At 35.4% G+C, this 27,616-nt stretch overlaps 1 protein-coding gene across 2 annotated transcripts in view; it reads left to right on the forward strand.

The window, feature by feature from the left end:
* MYO9A (myosin IXA) overlaps positions 1-27,616 on the forward strand; it is a 196,558-nt gene that overhangs the window by 15,258 nt on the left and 153,684 nt on the right. For both annotated transcript variants that reach the window (XM_004687622.2, XM_012728607.1), the window contains exons 2-4: positions 18,706-19,616; positions 25,586-25,680; positions 26,309-26,371. In XM_004687622.2, coding sequence (XP_004687679.1) covers positions 18,777-19,616; positions 25,586-25,680; positions 26,309-26,371 — 998 coding nt within the window. In that variant the 5' untranslated portion in view covers positions 18,706-18,776. The remainder of the gene's footprint in view (positions 1-18,705; positions 19,617-25,585; positions 25,681-26,308; positions 26,372-27,616) is intronic.

A 27,616-nucleotide genomic window follows, 5' to 3' on the forward strand; every position in this document is an offset into this window, starting at 1 on the left:
TTTTTGATCCCATTCCCCACTCCACCCCCACAGAATGTCTCTGGTATATGGTTGTTCATTATTTTTGGAACAATATAGTTTTTAATATACAGTGAGTGATGGTGCCTCTTTGATAGGACCAAGTCAAAAAAACTGGTAAGGTTGAACTTTTTCATAAGTGGTCTGGCAACATTGCTGTTAAGGTCAAAATCTTGAATTACTAAAAAATTCCCCCCCCCCCCTTCTTGAGGCACTAAGACAACGTTTGATGAGTATTTTGAAGCCTTAACTTAATTGTTCCTGTTACTACTCTAATTGGAACAAAATTTTAGACCTATTTTTGAGTAAATTAGTAAGGGTACTCGTCATATTTTTACCTTTGGAAGGCTATTGCTTTGCAGAAATGGACATCATTGGTTAGAGAAGGGAAACTACAAGACTGGTTAATGGGCACAGACATACCAGTGTAAATTGAAAAATCAACTCTCAGCATGTGTTTGGTTGGTATCAGGTCTGGGCTCTTTTTGGATTGCAGTGTTTTCCCAATTTAATTAGCTACAGAGTATAAACATTAGAATTTTCCCAACATGAGAAATGTGTGCAACAGTCATAAAATAACAGCTTTTTTAGTGTGAGTAATAAGATAATCAACAGAAACAGTGTGCTCAGTGACCAGAACTGAGCATGCTGTTGGTGATGCTTCAAAAATGCCTATTATCAACAGTGCCATGAGTGAGAAATATACATGAAACAGCTGGTAACTGAAGGATTGACTGGTGTGTGATGTGTTTGTGTTGGGGGGTGGGTCAGTGAGAGTGGCAACTATGTAAGATTACAGATTTAGTGGTATATTGGAAAAGACTTTTGACGATTAAAAATAAGCGTAGCAGAGATTATTACAGTTGAGGGGATAGAAGAGAAGGGAACTTGAGTTCATTATTTGAAACTCTTGGAAAAAGAAAGCCATTTTTATATGTCACTAGGTACAGGAGACATTGTTCTTTATAGGCAAGTGCATAAAACTAGACTTTGTTTCCTATAGCATTCATTATAATGCAGTGTCAAGTTAAGGTGTTATTAAATGTGTAAGGAAGACTTTTTGTATCATTGTATTAGTTTACTAGGGTTGCTGTAACAAAATACCAAAGACTGAGTGACTTAAACAATAGAAATTTATTGTCTTCCAGGTCTCGAGGCAGGAAGTCAAGGCAGGAAGTCAAGGTGTTGGCAGGTTGGGTTTTTCTGAGAATTCTCCTTGGCTTGCAGATGACCACCTTTTCTTTGTACCTTTACATGTCCTTTTCTCTGTGCAAGTGTATCCTGGTGTCTTTTTCTCTTTTTATAAGAACACCTATAATCCTGTTAAATTAGGGTCCTACCCTGGTGACCTCATTTAACTGTTAATTACCTCTTTTTAAAGTTACTACCTCTAGAACCCTCCCTGGTGACCGAATGTGTTACAAAGTGTTGCACTGTGAGGCTATCTGCAGCCACTGCAGCAGGAGTTGGATCCCTGCCACACATGATGTAGCAGACCTCTCCTGACCTGACCGTACACTCCCTTCAGCAGTGTATTTCACTGGGTCTGCCTGTTCTGTTCCTCACTCTGGTGAGTCCTCATCCTCTGACTCTTGCACCTCTAGCCTATACCCCAGTTCTTGTATACATAAATACAAAAAGTTTGTATGCATAAAAAAAAGTTTAAAAAAATTACTGTCTACAAATGCAGTGACATTGTGGGGCTAGGACTTTCTAACATGGGAGTTTTGGAAGAGCTCAATTTAGTTCATAGTAGCAGTAGCATAAACCCAGACAGAAGAATAGCATAGAATCTAAATATTACCAAGGGAATAGTGGAAAAAAATGTAAGGAAAAAACAAGAATAGGGTAGTTTAGGTTAATAATACTTTTATAATATTAATACTTAAGTAACCTCAGATTACTTTTTTACATTTTTGAAATAATGGATGTTGTTGAATATTAGAAATTCAGTGGTGGTTTTTTGTTGTTGATGTGATTTTGTTTTTTTTTTGGTGTGCTTTTATTTGTTTTTCAGGCTTAGTTAGCTAAGTAGGGTGTGGTGGAAATACTGTAATCATTGTAGAGATGATGTTATTGATAAGCGTAGGAATTAACAAACAGTGCTTGTGTTACAGGGTAGCCCAGAGTGGACTGGGCCGCCTGTCTGTGGGGCCTCACCCGCGTGCTCACAATTCAGCTATACTGCAGGGACACACACAAAAGGGTCAATGACGGGTTTATTTACAAAAGGGTCAAGGAATAGGAAACATCACAGGGAAAGAGAGCAGGATACAAGGTAAGTGGAATACTTTATGGCTACGCTGACTGAACACACCAAGTCACGCGGTCCTGAGAGCTGCTTCCCAAGCAAGCCAGCGAGAGATAGAGACTGAGAGCCAGAGCCAGAGCCAGAGCTAGAGATAGAGCGAGCGCCAGAGTGAGAGATGCGACCGCACCCTATTTATCCCCCCAAAATGTCCCAGAATCCATTCCTACTTGCTCCGCCCTGGGGTCCTGCAGTTCTCTCCCTGGTGTTGCTGGGAGTTGTAGTTTTCAATCTCTGGAGTAATGTGTAGGGTCCAGAAAGCTGGAGTAGGGGGTGGAGTCCATAACAGAAAGCTGGAGTAGGGGGTGGAGCCTATAAAACTGCAGAGTTCCTTTAGGACATCCTTCCCCTTAACACTTGTTCCTTGCTTGGTCTATCTCATTTGAGCAATTTAAAATTCCTTATTAAGAGTAGAAGTAATTATAATGAAGATATATATCCAGTTTTAATTTATGTCAACACCGGTTATTCTTAAAGGTTTAGAATATATTATAAAATTTTCTTCAGATTCCTCAAGTTTGCATTTAAAACCTTGAATAACCAATTTATGAAAAAAAGAAATGTAGATTCTTCTAACAAACAGGAAAATGTACAGATTAGACAATCTCTCCAATAACCCCATCTTGTTCTTTCATAGAGATGCTATTTTTCCATATTATTATAGTGCTACCCTTTTCATTTGGCACATCTTTTAAGGTATTTATGCATTTACTTACATACACATATATGCACTTGTGGAACATATATCTTGTTTAAAAAAGTGTGTCATGGGCCCTGCCTGTTGGCACAGCAGGTTAAAGCGCCGCACTTTTAGGAAGCTAAAGCTACTTCAGCTTGAGTAGGATCCCTGCTCCTGGAGGTGATCCACATGGCACAGCAGACCTCTCCTGACCTGCCCACTGCTCCCCTCAGCAGTGTACTTCGTCAGTTGGCCTGTTCTGCTCCCACTCTGTCTCTGGTGGATCCTCTCGCAATCCCTGCACCTCTGTTCTGTATGAATAAATAAATAAATCTTAAAAAAAAAGTGTCATATTTGTCCTTTGTTCTATATCCATTTTCAAATAAAAGCTCTAAAAACCTTTTAATGTTTAATTATTGAAAATTAGGATATAATTTAAATCAGAAAAGTGCCTGAAAATTAAAGCAGGCAGGTTTGTTAAAAATTATTTTTAATTTTCAGGCTTATTAAAAGCAATACTAGGAGTGTTCTCCAAAAGTAATTTTTTCCATAACTTCCATAAGTTACTTTTTGGAGAACATCTCAATCCCAAGTTTTGGCACTTACGGAAAAGATAAAACGTGTGTACAAATTTTCATGTGGACATAAATTTACAATCATTTAAAAAAATTTCAAGGAGAGTGATTGCTAGATTATATGGTAAGAGTTAGCTTTGTTTGTAAGAAACTGCCAAACTGTCTTCCAAAGTAGCTGTACTGTTTTGCATTCCCACCAACAGTAAAGGAGAATTCCTCTTGCTTTGCATGCTCACCATAATTTGGTGATGTCATTTTGGATTTTTGCTATTCTAATGTGTGTGTACTACTATCTCATTTTAATTTTCAATTCTCTAAGGACTTGGTGTGAAACATCTTTTAATATGCTGATTTGCCATCTGTATAGCCTTTGGTGAGGTGTTGAGCTCTTTTCCCTAGTTTTGCCCATTTTAATTGGGTAATTTCTTAAGAGTTCTTTGTATATTTTGAATACCAGTCCCTTATTAGATAAATGCTTTGCTAAGATTTTCTCCCAGTCTCTGACTTGTCTTTTCTTTCTCTTAAGAGTATTTTTTTTTTTGCAGAGTAGGATTTGATGTTAATGAAATCCAACTTACCAGTTATTTTTTCCCAAGCTCTTAATTTTGATGTTGTTTTTGAAAAATCATTACCAAACCCAAAGTTGTTTAGATTTGTCCCTGTCTATCTTCTGGGAGTCTTACAGTTTTTTACATTTAGTCTGTGATCCATTTTTAGTTTTTGTGTGTGTGTGAGTATGGGTGTGTGAGAAAGGCTTGTGGTAATTTTTTGTTTTTTTTGCTTGTAGCTATCCAGTTGTTCTAGCATCCATTTGTTGAAAAGAATTTTTCCTTCTCTATTGAATTGCCTTTGCTCCTTTTAAAGATCTATCCACTGTATTTGTGTGGTCTATTTCTGGGTACTCTATTTCTGTTACATTGATTTGTTTGTTCTTTCTTGTCTTGAAGTACTGTAGTTTGAGTCTCCAACCTTGTTTTTCTCCGTCAGTATTATATTGGCTGTTGTGAGTCTTTGCCTTTCCATATAAACTTTACAATCAGTATGTCAGTGTTTGCAAAATAACTTGGTGGAGTTTGATTGGGATTATGTTGACTGTATCCTTCAATTTAGGGCAAACTTTACATCTTAATATTAGTATTCTTATTCTTGAACATGGTATATGTATATATAGATTGAGATTGTTTATAACTTCTTAATTTTAATTTCTTTTCGTTTCATAGTTTTTAGCTTAGAGGTCTTTCCCATCTTTTTGCCAACTTTATTGCTAAGTCATTGTTTTTTGATTTGGTTATATAAATGTTACTGTTTTTTAAACTTCATTTTTCCTATTAGTGTCATGTTAATATTTAGAATTTATTTCATTTGTATATATTGAATTGTGTCATTTGGATGTACATGACTGTTTTGTTCCCAGTATTTTTTTGCTGCCTTTTATCCTTTCCTGTTTTCTCCTATTCTCTTTATCTCTTTTCACACTGCTTGATGTTGACACTCTAATCTTTTGACTCCTTAATAATAAATCTTGCTTTTTTGCTTATTTAATTCTTTCTTAATCTGTGCTTTAATTTAGATAATTAATCTCTTAAATTCAGTGTGCTCCCCCCCAACCCCCAGAGTCTTGTCTGCAAGCATTCTGTTTTCATTTTGGATATTGTCTTTCTTAGTTTGAGAATTTTTAGTTTGCGATTATTCCCTTTTAATCTAAAGAAATTCTTTTGGCATTTCTTGTATATATGTTGATAGTGTTCTCTCAGCTTTTGTTTATCTGAAAATATATTTTGACTTCCTATTTAACGGTTACTTTTGCATAGAATTCCAGGCTGGCTTTTTTTTTCCTTTCCAGCAATTATTATCTATTGTAGTCTGTCATCTGTTGTTTTTAATGAAAAGTAAGCTGAATATACATTGTCCTGAATGTTAACTTTTGTCTTTGGATACTTCTAGTATTTTCTCTTTATTTTTGATGCTTAGCTATTTTACTGTGATGTACCTAGGTGCAGTTGTCTTTTATTTTGTGTCTTGCTGAATTTGTTCATGTAGTTTTGTTTTTACGTCTCCCTTGGAGAAAAACTGTCATTTCAGAAATGTTTTTCCCTCCCATTCTCTTTCTTATCTCTTTCCACACTGATATTGCCTCACTAGTTTTTGACTCTTAATAATGAATGTTCTTGCTTGTTTAATTCTTTTTATTTGTGCTTCAGTTTAGATAGCTTATATTGATTTTTGAAATTCAGTTTTTTCCCCTATGTCTTGTCTGCAAGTATATTCTATTTTTATTTTGGATATTTATTTTTAGTTTGAGAATTTCTAATAGGATCTCTTTTAGTGTCCATTTCCCTGCCAGAATTTGTTAAGATCTTTGTTTTTCTAAGTCTTTTTTTTTTTTTTTTTTTTTTTCAGATTTATTTGAAGAGTTTGCTAATTCCCAGATCTGGGTCATATGTGAGCTTGCTTTGACACTTTTCCCTCTGGCCTATAGTTAAATTCTCATGATTCTTTGAATATTCTGTAGTTTTTAATTGTATGTGAATATTATATAAAAAGAGAAAACAGTTTCCTCCTTGGAAAGGCATATTGACTTCAAAGGTGAGAAGTCTTAGGAAGTAATGTCTTCATTCTAGCATGAAAGTGAGTTCTATCTGGACTATGCTACAACTATAGTTAATTTTGGCTTCTAGTGTTTTGAGTATGGATTCAGTCTCATCCTTGCTTGGAATTTAAGTATAAAGAGACCTCAATATCATTATATTTAGTTTTCCAATCTTTAGAAAATTCTACTCTGCCTTCTTTGCCCATAGATTTTGCATGCTGCTGGATACTCTTTGAAAGCTTAACTGAGTAGAAGAAGAATTTTTAGGTTGTGTTGATTAGCTAGTTCTTCTGGAGCTCCTTTGATCCCCACCCCACTGAGTTCATTGTAATGGTTTATATGTTCATAGGATTTTTCACTCTTCTCAGTCAGCATGGCCCATAAGTTGGAAGTGGTCACTTGTATCTTTACCTGGAAAGGGCTTACCCTCTTTGAACTTCAGTTTGCTTTAACTTATGTTTTCAGCTCTTTCATAGGTTTAAACTATTGGTTTTGTAATTTATGTAATTTTTCTTGTTTTTATGGTGGGAGTGATTTACTCTTGTGACCATCTATATTCTGACTGGAAGGAAACCCTCACCATGACATTATTTTATTAACTGGGTTAAAATTGATTTAAAATATTTTATGAATGTCTCACTTTGTACATATTGAAAAGGTGATTTTCTGTTGATTCTTTAATAGTATTATAAATTTGCTTACCCACACAAGTGGTTATAAGCTTTGCTTTCCTCCTTTTTTCTACTGAAGATGACAGTGAATGATAGAGTTTGACTAAGGGAGGCCTAGTGAAGTATACCTTTCTATTAATTTTTTTCTGGATTTGAGCTCTTATGAGTGAAAGCTTGTGATGTGATGATAAGTCTTTGGTTGTAACTGCTTTCTTACTACAAGGGCAAAGTTGAGACCCTATATATGAAAGAGACCATGTGACTTATAAAACCTTATTTTACCATCTGACCTTTTGCAGAAGTTTGTTACCCTTGGTTAAATGACAGTGAGTAATACAACACATTAAATAAATCATTTTCCCAGGTTAAACAGCCACTTCACTTTAGCTGTTGTTTTTCAAAATTTTGTAGTGTTTAATTTCAATATATATACAGTGATACCAAATTTACATATTTAGTTGTCATTTTTGGTAATTCCTGTTGTTAGCACTCAATTATGTCATAAAAATAGTTCAAATAGAGGGAAAATTACTACAGAGAAGTACTACTATATATTAGTGCTGTTCCCCCCCCACCCCCACCCAAAACTCCTCAGAGGCTTTGCTGTAAAATCATTTTGCCGTTGTGAACAATTGCTAAACAGCTAATTCCAACTTTAGTTTATGTATTTGTTTCAAAGTATGATTTGTAAACTACATTTTTTGTAATCTTATTTTTATGAGACTATCATTGCCATTTAAATTCTATTACTTTGAGGGCCCTCCCTGGTGGCACAGTGATTAAAGCACAGCACTAAGAAGCTAAAGCTACTTCAGCATGAGTTCCATCCCCGCCCTGCCTAGGAGGTGACTCACATGGCACGGCAGAGCTCTCCTGACCCGCCTGCTGCTTCCCTCAGCAGTGTATTTCAGTAGATCTGCCTGTTCTGCTCCCACTTTGTCTCTGGTGACTCCTCTCACCCCCTGTACTTCTGGCCTACATTGGAGATCTTATATGCATAAATAAATAAAATAAATCTTAAAAAAAAATAAATTCTATTACTTTGAGATGTGTGTGACTCTGGAATAAATTTATTAGGGCAGAATTACACCTAGATTCAATAGTTGTTGCCCAATATATTGTTTATAACTTTTTATAAAATGACTTATTTATTTATGCATACAGAACTGGGGTACGGTCTGGAGGTGCAGGAGCGGTGAGAGGATTCACCAGAGACAGAGTGGGTAGCAGAACAGGCAGATCTACTGAAATACACTGCTGAGGGGAGCAGCGGAAGGGTCAGGAGAGCTCTGCTGTGCTTTGTGAGTCACCTCCTTTGCTGGGCAGGGATTGAACTCATGCTGAAGTGGCTTTAGCTTCTTAGTGCTGTGCTTTAACCACTGCAGGAGCGGTGAGAGGATCACCAGACACAGAGTGGGGAGCAGAATAGGCAGATCGAGGAAGTACACTGCTAAGGGGAGCAGCGGGCTGGTCAGGAGAGGTCTGCTGTGCCATGTGGATCACCTCCTAGGCAGGGATTGAACTTATGCTGAAGTGGCTTTAGCTTCTTCGTGCTTTGTGTTAACCCGCTGGGCCACCAAGGAGGGCCCTGTTTATAACTTTTTTGATGTTTCCAAGGGCCATGTATTTGAAATGGTATTTGGTACAGTTTCTGATTTTCTTTATTTTATAAGAGCGACTTAAATTTTTTTTTTAAGTGTCTGGGACAAATATTACAAGCTTTGGAATTGATATAGGTCATTTGATCTTTAAAGGTAAATTTAATGGAATGGAAGTTCGGACTTGAAGGGTAGTTTACAGTGACATAGTTTTAAATTCTGGGAACAGATGGGTTTGCTATAATCTCGACAGTGTTTTAAATACATTCTTAGAGGGTGATGCTGTAAAAATAGAATTACCATGACTGATTTAGATAGGAAATTTATAATAGGATGTCTGCTTATTGATAGGTAATGGAATGTCTCATAACAAAATGGTTATCAACAATTAACTTACATATGCTGTGTGTCAGATACTGCTTTTAATGCTTTTCATATGTTTACTTATCTCTCACAGTAACCCCAAGAGGAACTTGAGGTACCTGCTCATATTCAATTTAGCTACAATCATAATCCAAACACAGAAATCACAAATTAGCTCCATGATTTCAAATCCATAGGTAATTTATCTATCCTTAATTGACATCATTTGCTGCTTTTTGAAATACTACTTTTATAACCCTTCATTTATCTGGTGATTTTCCTCTACTTAGATGTGTCATCTAGAGCAGGCTGTTTATCATCCTCCGTTCTTCGATTTCTTCATTAAAAAATGATGATAATAGTGCTTACCTCAATGAAGTTGTTCTAAAGATTTAGGACTCAAATGAATACTTTGGCACATAATAAGTATTTTAAGGGTTAAACATTATTATTATAGTAACTACTACTGTTACTACTATATGTTTTAAGTCATTAGCTGCTCTATTTTTGCCTCCCCTCTGCTGGACTACTTAAACATTGGTCATCTACAGGACTTGCTCATAGTTTCTTTTATCTATTATCTACAGTCTTTTTGTATATGAGTTCATCTGGTCTGATTGCTTAAGATGCCATCCATATGCTGATGATTACCAGATGGCATTATCTCATTTGTTTTTGAGACTTATTTATATAATTGCTTACATACTTGCACTTGTATATCAGACTTAACATGGCCAAAGGCACACTAAACCATATATTCCCTTTCCTCCCAAACAACAATCCAATGCCAGCAAGTGAACATAAACTCCACCCCCATCTTCCTGATTTAATAAATAGAACCACTATTTACTCAGTTGATTTTAGTCAAACCTAGGCGTTATTTTTTTTTTCCACATCTCATTTCGTCACTGAGGCCAGAATACATACCCTGTCTGTGCACTTCTTTCTCTCTTCTGCTGCTACTTTGCTCAATACTAGACTGCTGCATCTATATCACCAAGGACAGTGGTTTGTAATTTTCTTGTACTGTTTTTCTGGTTTAAGTATTAAGGTAATGTTGGCATCATAAATGGCATGATTTTAAAAACAGTTTGAGCAAAGTAGGCATTAGTTTTTTAAAAGTTTGATAAAGTTAATTTGCAAAACCATCTGTTCCTGGGCTTTTGTTTATTGGAAGAATTTTTTTTATTACTATTTCAGCTTCCATGTTTGTGATCAGTTTTCGGTTTGGGTGTGTCTTGGGTAGATGATGTAGATCTAGAAATTTATCATTTTCTTCAAGGTTATTGAATTTATTGGCATATAGTTGTTCACAGTACTCTGTTATAAGCCTTTGTATTTCTAGCTGTCTGCAGTGATTTCTCCTTTTATTTGTGTTTTGTTAATTAATGTATTCTCTCAAATTATATTATTATCTGTCTTAAGACATGGTCTATTCTTGAAGTTTTTCTGTATGCACTTTAAGAAAAGTATATGCAGCAGTTTTAGGTGAAGTGTTTTATAGATGTTAGACCTTTTTCTTCTATTCCTCATTTAAAGTTGTTGTTTCCTTAATTTTACTTTGCCTTGTTGATCTATCTATTGTAAGTGGAGAATGAAGTCCCTTTACTATGTTAGTATCAATATCTATCTTAAATTCTTTTATTGTCTTATGTATCTTGGTGCTCCATCATTGGTTCATATATATCTATAATTGAGAGTCTATAAGTATTATTTCTTATTGTATTAGACTCATATAATATAGTGTACTTCTTTATCTCTTCTTATCATTCTTAATTGAAAGTCTGTTTTATCAGATAAAAGTACAGCTGTTCTTGACTTGTTTGGTTGCCACTTACTTACATAGTTGTCTTCCAATCTTTAGATCTAGTTTTGTCTTTGTTGGTGAGATAGGTTTCTTGTAAACTACAGAAAGGTTGGACTGGTGTCTATTGATACAATTTTTTTCTTTTGTAAATGTGGTGAAGTATATTGATTTGCATATATTGAGCTATCTGCATTCCTGGAATAAATACTGTTTGGTTGTTATGAATGAATCTTTTACTGTATTGTTGAATTTGCTTTGCTATGATTTTTTCAAGGGTTTCTGCATTTCTGTTCACCAGGGATATTGGTGTGTAGTTTTCCTCTTGATAGCCTTATCTATTTTTTGTGTCAGAGTAATGTTGACCTTATGAAATGTGTTTTGAAGTATTACATTTCTTCAGTTTATGGAGTGTTTAAGGTCTTTAAAGGTATAGTAGGAGGACTGAGTAGTGAAACCATTTGGTCCTAGGCTTTTGCAGTTTTTGGAGATTTCTGTTTACTGTTTCCATTTCCCTATATACAAAATCAGTTCATATTTTCTATTAATTCAGTCTTGGAAAATTGTATGGTTCTATGAATTTGTCCATTTCTAGATTTTCTAATTTGTTCACAAAAAATTGTTCAGTGTAATCTCTTATGATCTACCTTACTCTGTGATATCTGTTGTTCCTGTTTCTACTCGTTAAAGTTTTATCCCTTTTTTCCTAAGTGAATCTACCTAGAGACTTTTTAAAAGTTTCATTGATCTTTGGGGCTGTTTTTGATTTGTGTTTCATTTGTTTCTATTCTCATTTTTCTTGCTTTCTATACAGGGTTCTTGGTTTCATTTGCTGTTCTATTTCCTTAAGGTGTAACATCACATTATTTATTTGAGATCTTTCTTTCTTGTTTCTTGATGTGGGACTATATTTCTGTATATTTATTAGTAACTACTTTTCCTGTTTCCCATATGTTCTGGTTGCTTATGTCTTAATTTCATTTGTCTTTACATATTTTAAAATTTCTCCTTTGAGTCCCTCTTTGATAGTCATTCAGTATCATTTTATTTTGTCTCCATGTTTGGGCTTTTATCTGCCTTCTTTTTGTGGTTGATTTCTAGTTTAATAGCATTATAATAAAAGAGGTACTTAGTATGATTTCAGTCTTCATGAATTTATTGACACTTGTTTTGCAACCTTACCTGTGGTCTATCCTGGAGAAATTCACATGTGCACTTGAGAAGAATGTGTATTCAGCTTTTTATGGTTTCTCTGTCCTATTAATGGTTCGTTAAGCCCATCTGATCTAATTCTTTGTTTAGGGCTATTATTTTCATGTTGTTTTCTCTCTAGTTCATCTGTCCATTGATATAAGTGGGGTTTTGAAGTCTTCTACTATTAATGTGTTGCTGTCAGTGTCTGTTTTTATATTTGTCAATAGTTGCTTTATGTATTTCAGTACATCTCATGAATATGAATTAGTGTTATGTCTTCCTCTTATAATTTTTGGTAATAACTTTTTGTAACAACAAGCCTAAAGAAGATGTATATCACTCAGCCTAAAGAAGATGTATATCACTCCATCCATTACCACTAGCCTAGGACTTGGTCACAGGGTCACATGACACTACAAGGGAGGTTGGGACATACTTAGTTGCCTGTCCAGGTAAAGGAAAACATAGGTTTGTGAAAAGAGTATTTGGGGACTATTGAAGGAAAAAAACCCATTATAATGCATTCTTGTAAATTTAAAAGTAAAACTTTTATTAATAAAAGTAACCTAAATAAGGTACCTATGTGTTTAAACATTATATGTTTACATTATACATTAGTATAATTACTTTATAGAAAAGTTTAAGTACTAAATTAGAAGAAACTTGAATGTTAGTCCTTGAATACCACTGATTTATCTAAAATAAGTTTAAAATGTTTAGTATCTACTCATGAAATTTATAATTGCATACAAAATAGTATTGTTTTCTCAAATGGAAGCAGCTCGATAGCTTTCTTTAAATATGTATTCTTTCTTTTAATATGTATTGGATGAAGCCACTGCTTTGAGTTTTTTTCCTCTAGCAGTGAGTGATACTAGATATTTATTCTTTACATTTATCTAATTCTAGTCTTCCATCCCTTGTAATTGAATGTTAAATATATAATCCTCCTACTGACAAAGTCATCAGTAGATCCCTGTGCTAAGCCAAGGACAAAGAGAAAGGGTACTTTTTTTCTGCTTGGAAAGTAACCTTGAAATCTTGATTAAAGAAAGTAAGAGCAAATACATACTTTTAAATTAAATTTTTTTTTATTTTTTTAAAAATTTTTTTTTTAAATTAAATTTTATTAGCATGCAACAAAACACAGCATTTAAAATCTTTAGGTTTTTTTTTTTTTTAAAGATTTATTAGTACATACAGAACTGGGGTACAGGCCAGAGGCTCAGAGGCAGGGAGAGGCTTTACCAGAGACAGATGGGGAGCAGAACAGGCAGATCTACAAAGTACATTGCTGAGGGGAGCAGTGGGTGGGCCAGGAGAGGTCAGCCACACCATGTGGTCACCTTCGGGGCAGGTGGGAATCAAACTCATGCGCAGGTGGCTTTAGCTTCTTAGTGCTGTGCTTTAACCCGCTGCGCCACCAGGGAAGGCCAAAATCTTTGGGTATTTTTATCTTTTTAACTGAATTTCTTATTTAAAGGAAAGTGTATTCACTAGCTTTTTTCATTCTTCACCAGTTTTTCCTCTCTAATCAGACCCTTTTAACTCAGTCCAGTGAATAACATCATAATTTGGCTTATTCAGAACTACACCCTACTGACCATCCCAACTATCTCACCACATTGTTTCCCTCTGTTAGCATGTGTTTATTCTACTTCTTAGGGATAGTGAATTAACAAATAATAACAAGTTTCTTTATAGAAGGTACATTAATGTCTTGATTGCTATGTAAGTGATATTAATGTGCTTAATTTTTAATTTTTTTTTTCAAGAATTACTTATTTATGCCCACGAGAGCTAGAGTATAGGCTAGCAGTGCCTGGGGGTTAGAGGATTCACCAGAGATGGAGTAGGGAGAAAAACAAGCAGATTGACTGAAATGCATTTCTGAGAGGGGCAGTGGGCAAGACAGGAGAGATCTGCTGTACCAGGTAGGTTAGCTCCCTGTCCAGGGATTGAATTCATGCTGCAGTGGCTGTAAATACCTTCATAGAGCTGATGGGGAAATGTCATTACACTTGGGCACATTGTGGAAAATCATGAATTAGGGTGAGCAATATTCCTTAATTGAAAAATATTTCTGAGTTTAGTTCTAGGCCTGCAGTATTATACACTAAACTTTAGAGATTAGATGTTATGCTGTGTGTTTTTTAGAGTAATGCCGGCACAGCCTGCCTAACTATCATGAGCACCAGAAGCCATGACTTACCTGAAGTCTTATAAATAGGGCTTTAGAGCACCACCATAACTTTACAACTAGCACTCTGCTAGTTCAGAGATTAGTTTGTTATTGCAGAACAGAGGTCTGATTTGAATAGATCTACTGTAACAAAGATAACTGTGAGGTAACTGGAGAAATTGAAAGGTAACCACTAATATTAAAAATTGTTAATTTGTAAAGGTATGGTTAATGGTATTATGGTTATGTTTTCAAAGGTAGTCAGTAGTATCTTCCTAGTAAATGTTTGCATGAAAATAAAAAGTATCTCAAAAAGTACACTTGTACTGTTAAATTCTCAAACAAATGAAGCCTTCTAATGCCAAGAAAGATAGGAAATAAAATCAGCAATCAGAAGAGCAGTTCACTCTGAGCAACATTAAAATATAAATTTGAAGAATACTAAATTATAAATTTAGCATTTTCAAGGAGATGAGTGAGAGCCATTAAATTAAGTCAGTTATGAAAGCATAAAGAATATAATACTATGTAGGTTTTAGAACCAGACTGGCTGTATTTGTTTTTAATATTTATACTTATTTAAATTTAATATATTTATATTTATTGAAATAATACACGCTTACAGTACTGTATATGATTTATTGGAATAGGTTCACATGTAAGTTACTACACCATACCCATCACCAAGAGCACCCTAATCCTTCACCATAGAACCATGGGCCACCTCCCTTTTTTTCCCCTCCAGATTACAGCTTTACCACATTGCAGTTATGACTTTGATAAATTACAGTCTTTATTTTTTTATTTGTAAAATGAGGAGGAGGATGTGAAAAATAGCCCTAGGAATTGTGAGGAATAAAGGAAATAACTCCTGTGAAATGCTTAGAATAAATGAGTATGTGTGAGCATACAATAATAGTTAACTGCAGTTGTTATTGTTTAATTAAAAAGAAACAGTGGGGAATGGGATCAAAAACGGGGGGGAAGGGAGGGAAATGCACGGGACTATGGTGGTGGCACAGGGGTGATTTGGTGATGGGAAACACGCGGGGATTACAATTGAGATGGAAAAAAAAATGTGCAAAATGATGTAAAAATAAACTGTGCAATAAAAAAACAAACAAACCATAAACTGTAAATATTGGTAGATTTGACTATTAAAAAAATTATTTGGGTCTCTCTGGTACCCTAGGGATTAAGTCCCAGAGCTATCATGCTTCCACCACAGTGGCTGAGTTCAGTCCCATACAGGGAGTGACCCACATGGTGCACAGACTTCTGTCTCGCCCACTGCTCTTCTCAGCTGTGTGTTTCACTCACTCTGTCTGTTCTGTTCCCCACTCTCTCTGGTTTTTCCCTTGACACCTCTGACAACTCAGTTCTTCTATACATCCATCCCTCCACCCATCCATCCATCCGTCTTTAAAAAAATAAAGAATTTTCTCTATCACAGAAAGGGGTGTAAGCCAAGTCTGTAAGCCACTGATTGGTAGGAGATTATTTGTCACACATTCAGCTAAACATTGATTAATACCAGGATATATGAAACTTCACATCAATAAGGAAAAGAAAAACTCAAAGGAGAAAACAAATGAGCAGCATAGTCCAAATGGAAAATGATAGGATAAGAGTTGCTTGTCCTTAAGTAGTAATCAGGGAATTGCAAATTAAAACCATGAAATACCTTTTTACAATTATTGTCAGTAATGCAAGTCTGACAATGCTAAATTTTGGTTAAAGAAGCAGAAAACCACGAATTCTCCTACACTATCTGTGAAATAGTTGGTGCAACCACTGTGGAAAGCATTTTGTTATTATTTAGTAAAGATAAAAACGCTTAAAACCTAGCGAGTCCACTCCTAGATGTAAAAGCCAGAGAGCTAATTGCAAACACACATGAAGAGATATGTATGGAAACTGTGGCATTGTTTTAATGGTATAATATTGAAAACATTGTAAGTACTCACTAGAAGGGCAGTGGATTGATAAATTGTGGTATCATACATACAGTGGAATTTAAGAAATAGATTTTATCTTTTAGAGCAATTTTATGTTCATAGCAGAACTGAGCAGAAGCTTACAGAGATTTCTCTTATACTCCTTGGCCTGTCCCCACACATGCATAGCCTCTTCTATTATCAGTGCCCACCCCTGTAGTAGTATATATGTTTCAATTAATGAACCCATATATAGTGGCATATTATTCAGAAGTTAATGACCTTTACTCATGCATCAGCATTCATAAATAGAAAAGAGAGTATTAAGGTAACATGTAGTCATACTATATTACTGTCTTTTTAAAAAATAGCTTAAAAACTGGACACAATATCTAATTTATGGGGACTCGTGTGTATAAGTGTGTAGTATATAATATACACATACACAAGAAAAATATATACACACATATAAATAAATATAAATTTATATAATAAATACTTATCAATGTATATATATACACACACACACACACACACTCACACAGTAAAAACATAAAAGCATTTATGGGAGTAATACCTCAGGAAAGTGGTTACCTCTGCAGAGAAAAGGAAGGAGGCCCTACTAAATCTCTGGTATTTTCTTTGTTTATAAAAGTATCTGGGTGGCCCTCCCTGGTGGCACAGCAGGTTAAAACACTGCACTGAGAAGCTTAAGCCACTTCCGCATGAGTTCGATCCTGGCCTGCCCCGGAGGTGACCACATGGCCCAGCAGACCTCTCCTGGCCCACCTGCTGTTCCCCTCAGCAGTGTACTTTGTCCATCTGCCTGTTCTGCTCCCCACTCTGTCTCTGGTGAATTCTCTCACCCTCCGCATCTCTGGCCTGTACCCCAGTTCTGTATGAATAAATAAATCTTTTTTTTTTTTAAAGTATCTGGAACATTTATAATATTTTTAAACATGCCAAATTTGTGTGATGCAGTGCTGCTTTTAAAGTTTTCTTTAACATTCTTTGCGTTTGAAAATTCATCTTAGAAAAAAGTAATAAATGAAGTTTCTTCATTCGAGAAATACATAGTGTAGGATGTGACTGGAAGTATTTTTTTCTTTTTAAAGAATACAGCATCTTTATATATTTAAAAGCTTAAAGAAAGTTAGAAGAAAGATTGATAACATAAGCATTTTTTTTAAATTAAAAATAATAATATAATAGTTTATTTTTACTTAATTTTGTGCCCATCTCAGTTGTAATCCCCTTGGGCTTCACACCACCAATTCACCTGTGTTCCACCACCATAGTCTAGTGAGTCCAGTGCACTCCCCCCTCCCCATTTTTTATCCCATTCCCCACTCCACCCCCATAAAATATCTCTGGTATATATTATTCATTATTATTATTATTACTTTCTCCCCTGGTCCTTTATACTCCTGCTATGAGTGAAACCATCCAGTATTTTTCCTTTTCTTTCATAAGAGAAAAGGAAAGAGGGGCAAGTACTGATGGATATGACATGAAATGGGTTTTATTATTTCAGGAAGGGATAGAGGACATATTTTCACTGTAGAAAGTAATTGGAAGAGCATATATGAGATGAATATAGGAATAATTTTGATTGAAGAAGTCGTTTAAAAGAAGTCACTGTTTTCTTAGTGAAATAAAACAGTTGAAATTATTCTTCTAGAGGTATGATATTTGGGATTTGAGAAGATGTATGCAAAGTACTTGTAAGGAATGCAATCAGGCTAGCTAAAAAGGTAACATTGAAGGACAAGGGTAGTTTGAATAAAACTTGTATTGTTGTTAGGTTCTTGTCAGCTTTGTTCAGTAAACTCTAGGATCTTTTGGTTTTCCTTATTACCTCCCCTGCCCACCTATAATCTTTCCGTGTTAGGGAAGATATAGAGAATCAGGGCCCAGAAGTCCTTGAAAATACATTTGTTCTATAAGTAGGTTCCTTTCATTGTTTTCTTGATTTTAACTTCATATAGTTTAACTTCTCAATTTATCTGATTTCAGCTTTTTGTTTTTAATGTCACAAAACTTTGCTCCATCAGCAGTATTCTTTATTTTTTCTAGTTTATCCATAAGAACTTTTGGGTGTAGGGTGATTACATGTATTATTACATTTATTCTATTTATCTTAATTTAGTCTTCACTGAGGCTCTTCAAATATATAATCTTGCTTCCAATCATTCAGTTATCATAGAAATAATTGAGATAGTAGAGGACAAAATAAATTTTCTTTGTACTTAATGGATTTTAACTTAATATGTAAGACATTGAAAAAACATTTTTTGACAGCTTGCTGTTCTAGAAAGTGTCTAGATTTGGACAATGAAATGTAATGCTATGGAGTATCAATGAGATTTTTAAAAATTGTTCCTATACTAAGAGAAAGAATCTTGTGTTCTAAAAGACGAAATTAACATGTTTGTTAAACTGGGCCTTCCCTGGTGGTGCAGTGTGTTAGGACGAAGCACTGCAAGCTGGCCACAGCCACTTCAGTGTGAGTTTGATCCCCCACCCTGGAGCTGATCTACATGGTGTGGCAGACCTCTCCTGACCTGCCCGCTGTGCCCTCAGCAATATACTTCATTCATCTACCCATTCTGCTCCCTACTGTCTCTAGTGAAGCCTCTCACCACCCCTGCACTTCTGGCTTGTACCCCAGTTCTGTATGAGTAAATAAATAAATCTTTAAAAAAAAACTTTATTGAGCATTATCCATCAGGAAGCAATGATTATATTAAATGTCTTCTTAATGTTTCACATCTCTTATATTGCAGTTCTTCTGCCATGAAAATGAGTTGCATAATTTTGAATACATACTATCCATGCTGATGGGACAGGATCCAATATGAATATAAATGATGGGGGAAGACGACGCTTTGAGGATAATGAACACACACTACGAATATATCCTGGGACAATTTCAGAAGGGACAATCTATTGTCCAATTCCTGCCAGAAAAAACTCTACGGCTGCTGAGGTGATTGACTCTCTTATAAACAGACTTCATCTTGATAAAACAAAATGTTATGTTCTAGCAGAGGTAAAGGAATTTGGTGGAGAGGAATGGATCCTCAATCCAACAGACTGTCCAGTTCAGCGAATGATGTTGTGGCCCCGAATGGCTCTGGAAAATCGCCTGAGTGGAGAGGACTACCGCTTTCTTCTGAGAGAAAAGAACCTTGATGGCTCAATCCATTATGGTAGTCTTCAGTCATGGCTACGGGTAACAGAAGAACGTCGCAGGATGATGGAACGGGGTTTTCTTCCACAGCCTCAACAGAAAGACTTTGATGACTTATGTAGCTTACCAGATTTGAATGAGAAAACTCTCCTAGAAAACCTACGAAATCGTTTTAAGCATGAAAAAATTTATACCTATGTTGGCAGTATTCTTATAGTTATTAACCCATTCAAATTTCTTCCTATTTATAACCCCAAATATGTTAAAATGTATGATAACCATCAACTAGGAAAACTTGAGCCCCACATTTATGCTGTGGCTGATGTAGCCTATCATGCCATGCTGCAGCACAAGAAGAATCAGTGCATTGTGATTTCCGGAGAGAGTGGTTCTGGGAAGACTCAAAGCACAAACTTTCTTATTCATCACCTTACTGCTCTCAGTCAGAAAGGATTTGCCAGTGGAGTAGAACAAATCATTCTTGGAGCTGGGCCAGTACTTGAGGTAAGTTGTGGAAATTCTTTTTTTTACTCTTAAGCTTATCTTAAGATACAGGCATCATTTTTAGTTTACCAAGGAAAACTAGAAAATGGGATATTTCCCTGTAAAGGGAGAAAGTAGGAGCAGGATTGCTGTCTGTAATTGAGTTATGAAAGTAGGTGATTGGGAAAAACATTTTTGCTGGTATAAATACATCTTTGTCACCTCAGTGTCTATGTGTCTAGCATTGAAAATCTAAGAGTTCACTTTTGAAATGATGAATATGGGAAACAACTTTTATTTATTTTTTTTATGTTCTCTTAATATAACACATAAATATGGTACATCAAGATTCTCTTCATCAGGTATCACCACTGCTGGATACCTGTCACTAGATCACCCGTAGTCAACAGCCATAGTCCACTGTGTTGCCTTCCTTCCCCTCTTTGAAGGCTTCAGTTCTGTAGTCAGTTTTCAAGTGTTCGCTTTTAAGGTGGTCTTTCCCTGGTTATTAGTTTGGTTTCTCTATATTCCACTTGTTAGTAATAACCTTCTAGTATTTATCTTTCTGCTTTTCTGTCTTATCTTACTTAATACTTACAAATCTATCCATGTTGTTGCAAATGGCATGGTCATGATAAATGGCATTTATCATCTTTTTCTGATTGCTGGCTATACACACATGTATGTATACACACACACACACCCCCACATATCTTTTGTAACCCATTCATCTGTTTTGGGGGATTTAGGCTATTTTCATATCCTGGCTATTGTAAGCAGTGCTGCAGTGAACATGGGTATGCAGCATGGCCTTTTGGTAGATACCAAGGCGTAGTGTTGCTAGGTCATAATGGCAGATTCATTTTGAAATCTTTTGAGAAACCTCCATAGGTTTTTTTTTTTTTTTTGAGGGGGAATAAAAACCCTGTTAGACCAGTTTACATTCCCACCCATAAAGTAACAGGGTTCCCTTTTCTCCATGTCCTTAATGCTGTGCTTTAACCCATTATGCCAACAGGGAGGTCCTGTTTTATATTTTTCTTTTAGAAGGCATGTTAGGTTACTGATTAGGATCTTTTCTGTTTACTGATTAGGATCCACTTAAAATGTTCTCAGATACAAAGTAATCTCTAAACTTGGGCTATGTCTCATGAATTTAGGTATGTTGTGTTTTTGTTTTCATTCATTTCAATCTTTTAACATTTTCCTTATGATTTTCTTTGACTCATTGGTTATTTAGGAGTATGTTATTTAATTTATCAATTCTGAATTTATCAATTCTTTGATAAAAAAGTTATTTAACTATTGTTTTTGGAGATCATATTTGATGTGATATCAGCCCTTTTAAACTTCTTTAGACTGACTTTATTGCTTACTCTATGTCTTGTCTTTGTTGTTGTTTCATGTTCCTTTTGCATTTCTCCTGTTGTTGAGTGGGATCTTTCATAGAGGCATAGTTTAGTTGACAGATAGTGTTTTCAAGCCTCATTTCCCACATTGATCTTATCTATAGTTCAATTCTTCATTGGAAATGTTACACTGAAATCTCAACTACTGTTGTTGAATGTCTCTTTTGTCAGTTTTTATTTCTTGGATTTGGAACTGTTAGGTACATAAATGCTTATAATGATATCTTCTTGATGGATTAGCCCTTTCATTGTTATAAATTGCCTTTCTGTCTCTTGAAATAATGGTCTTATGAAAACTCTAGTTTGCATGATAATAATATAGCCAGTCCAGTTGTTTTAATTATCAAGAACATATCTTTTATCATCCTTTTATTTTCATTATCTTTGTATTCTTGAATCTGAATGTCTCTTGAGAAAAGCATGTAAATGGATCGGTTTTTAAAAATCATTCTGCTTTTTATCTACCTTTTGGTTGATTTGTTTAGTCCATTTGTATTTAGTATGACTACTAATAATGTAAGACTTATATATGCCATTTGTTTTGAAATGAATCTTATTTTCCTGTATTCTTGCTTTACTGTCTTACCCTATATTAAGCATAAGTTTTCTGTGTACCATTTTGATTCTGTAGTTGTCTATTTTACTTTGTTTTGTTTGATGTTATTTTCTTAGTGGGAATATCCATGGGCACTCCGGTTAATACAACATTTTTGTTTGTATCATCAACTTAACTTCAATAAGAGACTTTTTGTACATAACTCTATGTCCCTCTTTTATGCTTCAATTATCATATAAATTGCATATTTCTACCTGTAAACAGGTTTTTAATATATATTTATTTTCATACACCATTGTTCATTTTTGTACAATATTTGATTTCTTCCCACAGGTGTAGTCCATGCAGTTCTTTGTCACATAGCTTCCAAGACCCATTATCATAGTCATTTGTTTTCTTTCTTCCCGTTTTGACTCCATCATTTCCTTCCGTCTGGTGTATGCCAGTTTGCAAATTTTATGTTTTTTGACCCTTTGTTAATTTACCCTATATTCCATCTAGAAGTGAAACCATCTGAAATTTCTTTTTCCTTCTGACTTATTTTGCTTAGCGTAATCCCTTCCAGCTCCATCTGTGTTGCTACAAATGGCATCAGTTTACCTTTTTTTGGTAACTGAGTAATATTCCATTATGTTATAAACTACATCTTCTTGAACAATTCATTAAGCACAGATTTGTTTTATTATTATATGGAATTGTCTATTAAATAAGAAAGGAGGAAAAATACCAAGAAATAACTATACTGTTTTATATTCACATTTGTGTTTAACTTCACTTTTTTTGAGATTTTTATTTTTATTTATACATACAGTACTGGGGTATGTATAAATAGGCCAGAGGTGCAGGGGCGATGAGAGGATTCACCAGAGACAGAGTGGGGAGCAGAACAGGCAGATCGAGGAAGTACACTACTGAGGGGAGCAGTGGGCAGGTCAGGAGAGGTCTGTCACGCCAGGTGGATCACCTCTGGGGCCAGGAATCAAACTTGCACTGAAGCGGCTGTGGCTGGTATGCAGTGCTGTACTCTAACCCATTGCGCCACCAGGGAGGGCCAACTTCACTTGTTTTTACTTCTTAATAAGGATTTATTTTATTGTCCTTTAAGTTTCAGCTTGAATGACTTCATTTAGCTTTTTTTTTTTTTTTTAAAGACCCATCTACTATTGGTGAATTCATTCATTTCTTTATTTGAGTATGTTAATTTCTGCTTTAATTTTGGAAGGATTGTTTTACGGGGTATAGAATTTTTGGTTCATAATCTGTTCTAGTGTTTTGTGTTTTTTAATCTCACCATTTCTATCCTTATGGTTTCTGTTGAGAAATCAGTTGTTATTGAAGATCCTTTTTATGAGTTGCCTCTGTTGATAGCAGCTTATGAGATTCATTTACTGTCTTATTTTTAATGAAGTTGTATTATTTTATATCCTTGTTAATTTTTTCACATTATAGGATTTCTTCCTTCAGGTATGGGTACCATAATTCTACCACTAGAGCACCCATTTTCTTCTACCATAGCCAATTGTGCTTTTCCTCCCACACTCCATTCTCATTTGTTAGCTTTTAATAGATCGATCATGATGTGTGGAGATGTAGCTCTATTTCAGTTCATTATAATTATAGTTTTGTTTACTTATTTTTTTTTTAAAGATTATTTAGTTATGCATACAGAACTGGAGTATAGGCCAGAGGTGCAGGGACAGTGAGAGAATTCACCAGAGACAGAGTGGGGAGCAGAACAGGCAGATCGACAAAGTACACTGCTGAGGGAATCAGTGGGCGAGACAGGAGAGGTCTGCCGCGCCATGTGGGTCGCCTCCCTGGCTGGGGATTGAGCTTGTGCTGGAATGGCTGCAACTGGCTTCATATAGCTGCGCTTTAACCCATTGCTCCAGCAGGGAGAGCCCTTGTTTACCTTTTTTGATGTATATTTAATGTTTTTCATGGAATTTAAAAAGTTTTGGCTAGTTTTTGTTGAAATCATCATTGTGTACCTTTCCTCTCCATCCTCTCCTTTTGGTGTTCTTAATTATAGTTACATTAGTATGCTTGATAATATGCCACAAGTCCCTGAAGCTCAGTTAATTTTTCTTCATTTTCTTTCTTAGATTAGAATATCTCTTTTTATTAATCTTTAAGTTTGCTATTATCTTAAGTTGCTCATGTCTTCACTTGAGCCCCTGTTAATGAATTTTTCATTTAATGTATTTTTCAACATGGTGATTTTATAATATTGATAATGTCTTTTGTCAAGTAATCTTTGTTATACTTTCCTTTATTTTGAAGTATTTAAAATAGTTGACATATAAATCTGCATTTAGAACCTTAAACATCTGGTCTTCATCAAGGGATTTTGTTGCTCTTTTTTTATTTCCTTTGTCCATAATTTCTTTTTTTTTTTAATGAAAACTGAGCATTTTTAAACATACTATGTAGCAGTTTTGGAAATGAGATTTTCTTCTCCTGCCAAGATTTATGGTGGTTGTTTGGTGGTACATGAGTTCTTTGATGCAATTCTGGAAGGTCTGTGTTCTTTTTGTGTGTGAGGATTTAAGATTCTTTTCTCAGTTTACTTAGTAAGTCACCTTAAGTTTTGGCAAGGATTTCCTTAAATGTCTTGAAACTATAAGACTCCTCATCATTTCTGCAAAGTTCTATGTGTTAATTGGGATACCCTTCTACAACTAAACCAGGTAGTTGTCAACCTTGCCTTACATTTTGCTTCTTGATTACATAGAGCCTGAAGGTCAGTCAGAGTTCCTAGGTCTTAGCTGAGAGTGCACACTTTCAGGGAACGGGTTTAGTACTATGTATGTATGTTGAGTTTAAATTCCCAGAAATATTTGCATCTTTCAAAACCCCTTTGTACATGCCATTTCATTGACTTCTTTAAATAAAATTTTACTCCTATTTTTTAAGATTAAAAAGCACTTTATACATACAGAACTTGGGTGTAGGGTACAGGTATGTGTGCGTATGTGTGTATGTATGTGAGAGAGAGAGAGAGAGAGAGAGAGAGAATTCACAAGACTCAGATGGGTTAGAGAGGAGAGGTCTGCTGCACCATCTGGGTCAGTCCCTGATCTGGGATTCAGCTCATGCTGCAGAGGCTGTTGATAGCCCTGAGACTAATACCTGTGCAATCAGTGAGGCCCTGGTTTACTTTTGACTTATAATATTATATGTATTTTGGAACTATAGTTTCCTACTTTAATATGTGTATATGTCTCACTACACCCATTATCAAAATTGTAATGCCAGTCACACTATTTTGTTGATTACCTGTTCCCTTTCTTTTACCCCCTTCCCTATTCACCTCTGTAACCAACATAGTTTTCAGAGTCTGTTATTTTTGTATTTTATTTTGTTTGCAGCTTTCCTTTTTTTTTTCCCTCCATTGTAGTATAGCCACCTTATATTGTTAGTGTTTAAAAATTGCCTTTGGGGCAATTTGGTGGCAAATTGCCTTTGGTGGCCCAGGGTCAAGCCGAACCTTGTTACTTCAGTGCGAGTTCTATACTCAGCCCCAGAGGTGATCCACATGGCATAGCAGACCTCTCCAGTCTCACCTGCTGCTTTGTCAACCTGTTCTGCTCCCCACTCTGTGGTGAATCCTCTCGCTGCCCCTGCACCTCTGGCCTGTACCCCACTTCTGTATGTATAAATAAATAAAATCTTAAAACAAAAAAGCTGTGAAAAAAAATTGCCTTTGATTTTTTTTTTAAAGATTTATTTATGCATACAGAACTGGGGTACAAGCCAGAGGTGCAGGGGCAGTGAGAGGATTCACCAGAGACAGAGTGCGGAGCAGAACAGGCAGATCAACGAAAGTACACTGCTGAGGGGAGCAGCGGGTCAGGAGAGGTCTGCCGCTCCATGTGGGTCACCTCCGGGGCGGGGATCGAACTCATGCTGAAGTGGCTTTAGTTTCTTAGTGCTGTGCTTCAACCTGCTGCACCACCAGGGAGGGCCAGGTTGGTTTTTCAATTAAAAAAACTGAAATTAATACAAGCTATTTATTTTGTTAGGCCTTTGGAAATGCAAAGACAGCTCATAATAACAATTCAAGTCGTTTTGGGAAGTTTATTCAAGTAAATTACCAAGAAACAGGCACTGTACTTGGGTAAGTAACAGTAACAGTCTTTGGAGCATGTTATATTTTTGCCATTGCCCCTTTGCTAAACCATAGATTGTTTGCTCTTTAATGAGAATTGTGATATTGATGTCTGCATTAAACATTTTTCCTTTGAGCCCATTATTCTTTTGAAAGAGTTTAAATATGAGAAAAATTGCAAGAATAATGTAACACATGTCTTTTGATTTATGAATTGTTAGCAATTTGCTATATTTATGTTATACATACATTCACTTTTGAAATTCTTAAGTTGTATATATAACCTGACCCACTAATTACTGTATCCTAAAGCAACCATAACTGCTATGATCAGAGTCTTCTGTTGGTGCAGCAATATTCTTTATAGCTTAAAAATTTAAGAGATTATTTGTTGGGTATTTTTAGGTTCACAACAGAAAGTATAAATAAGAATAGAATTCCTGTATACCTTCCACTCTGTTATCCCTGTTTTCCTATTAATAACAGCTTGCATAATAGCTACTGTGTTAATTGTCATACCTACCCTACATGGCACATTGCTATGGTCTCTATTTTTCAAGTGGAGAAGGTATTAAAAGTCATTAAAATCATGCACATTAATGCAGAAGCTTATCAACCCATTTTATTTCTCTTCTAGTGCCTATGTTGAAAAATATCTACTGGAGAAGTCCAGGCTTGTTTATCAGGAACATAATGAACGGTACATACTTTTATTTGTGTAATTAACATTTGTTGAACTAACAGGTACTCCTATTATAAAGTTATTAGTAACTTTTTATAATATGTTTTAGTGAGAGTATTAGAGAAATACACCTATTCCCTTGGTGTTGAAAAATCAGTGGGAAGACCCAGAACTTATAAGCAGATTTTCTGAATTGCTGAGTTTTGATTTGCAGATGTATGTATGATCCTTACCATATGTTGTTGGATTTGATTTCCTATTATTTGGTGTCTATATTCATAAAGGATTTTGCTATAAGATTTTTTTTTTCTTTTCTTCCTGTTCTCTTTGTTTGCTATTTGTATCAGGGTAACTTATAGGATAAGTTGGAGAGTTTGTAAAAGATTGGGCTAATTCTTTAAATTTTTGATAAAACTCACTAGTGAAATCATCTGGTGAGAAAATTTGATTACTTATTCAATCACTTTATTGTTACAGGTCTCTAAAGATTTTCTGTTTGTTATTTAGTCAGATTTGTAATTGCATTTCTCTAGGATTATGTACATGTCACCTAGATTATCTAATTTATTGGTGAGAAGTTGGTTTGTTTGTAGCCTTCCCTTACAGTCTTTTTAATTTCTCTAAGTTTGATAATAATATCCTCCCTTTCATTCTGGAATTTGAGGCTCCAGTGTTGTATTTGTTAGTTCAGGCTACCATAGCAAATTGTGTAGCTTATACAGATTGTGTAGCTTATAAACAACAGAAATTTGTTTCTTACTGTTCTTTTGTGTTGGAAGTCTTAAAATCAATATGCCACATCTCACAATTCTGGTGAGGTCTTTCTTCCTGATTTATTGCCCATACCTTCTCTCTGGTATCAACAAGGGACCTTTATGCGATTCCTTTTATAGGAAAACTAATCCCACTCCTGAGGTTTTCTCCTCACCATCTCATCACCCAGTAAAGACTTCAGCCTTTAATACTCTTAAGATAGGAATTTGAGTGGGAACATTCAGAACGTAACAACCCTTCTTCTTTTTCCTTTGGGTGCGTTTAGATAAAAATTTTCAATTTGGGACCTCCCTGGTGCCACAAGGGGTTAGATAGATCATAGCACTGTGAAGCTATCTGCAGCCAGTGCAGCAAGAGTTCAAACCCCAGCCAGCGAGCTAACCCACATGGCACAGCAGACCTCTCCTGGCTGACCTGCTGCTCCCCTCAGTAATGTATTTCAGTAGATCTGCCTGTTCTGCTCCCCACTCTGTCTCTGGTGAATCCTCT

The sequence above is a fragment of the Condylura cristata genome, unplaced genomic scaffold (assembly GCF_000260355.1).
Source record: "Condylura cristata isolate star-nosed mole 26May11 unplaced genomic scaffold, ConCri1.0 scaffold00023, whole genome shotgun sequence".
Classification (NCBI taxonomy): domain Eukaryota; kingdom Metazoa; phylum Chordata; class Mammalia; order Eulipotyphla; family Talpidae; genus Condylura; species Condylura cristata.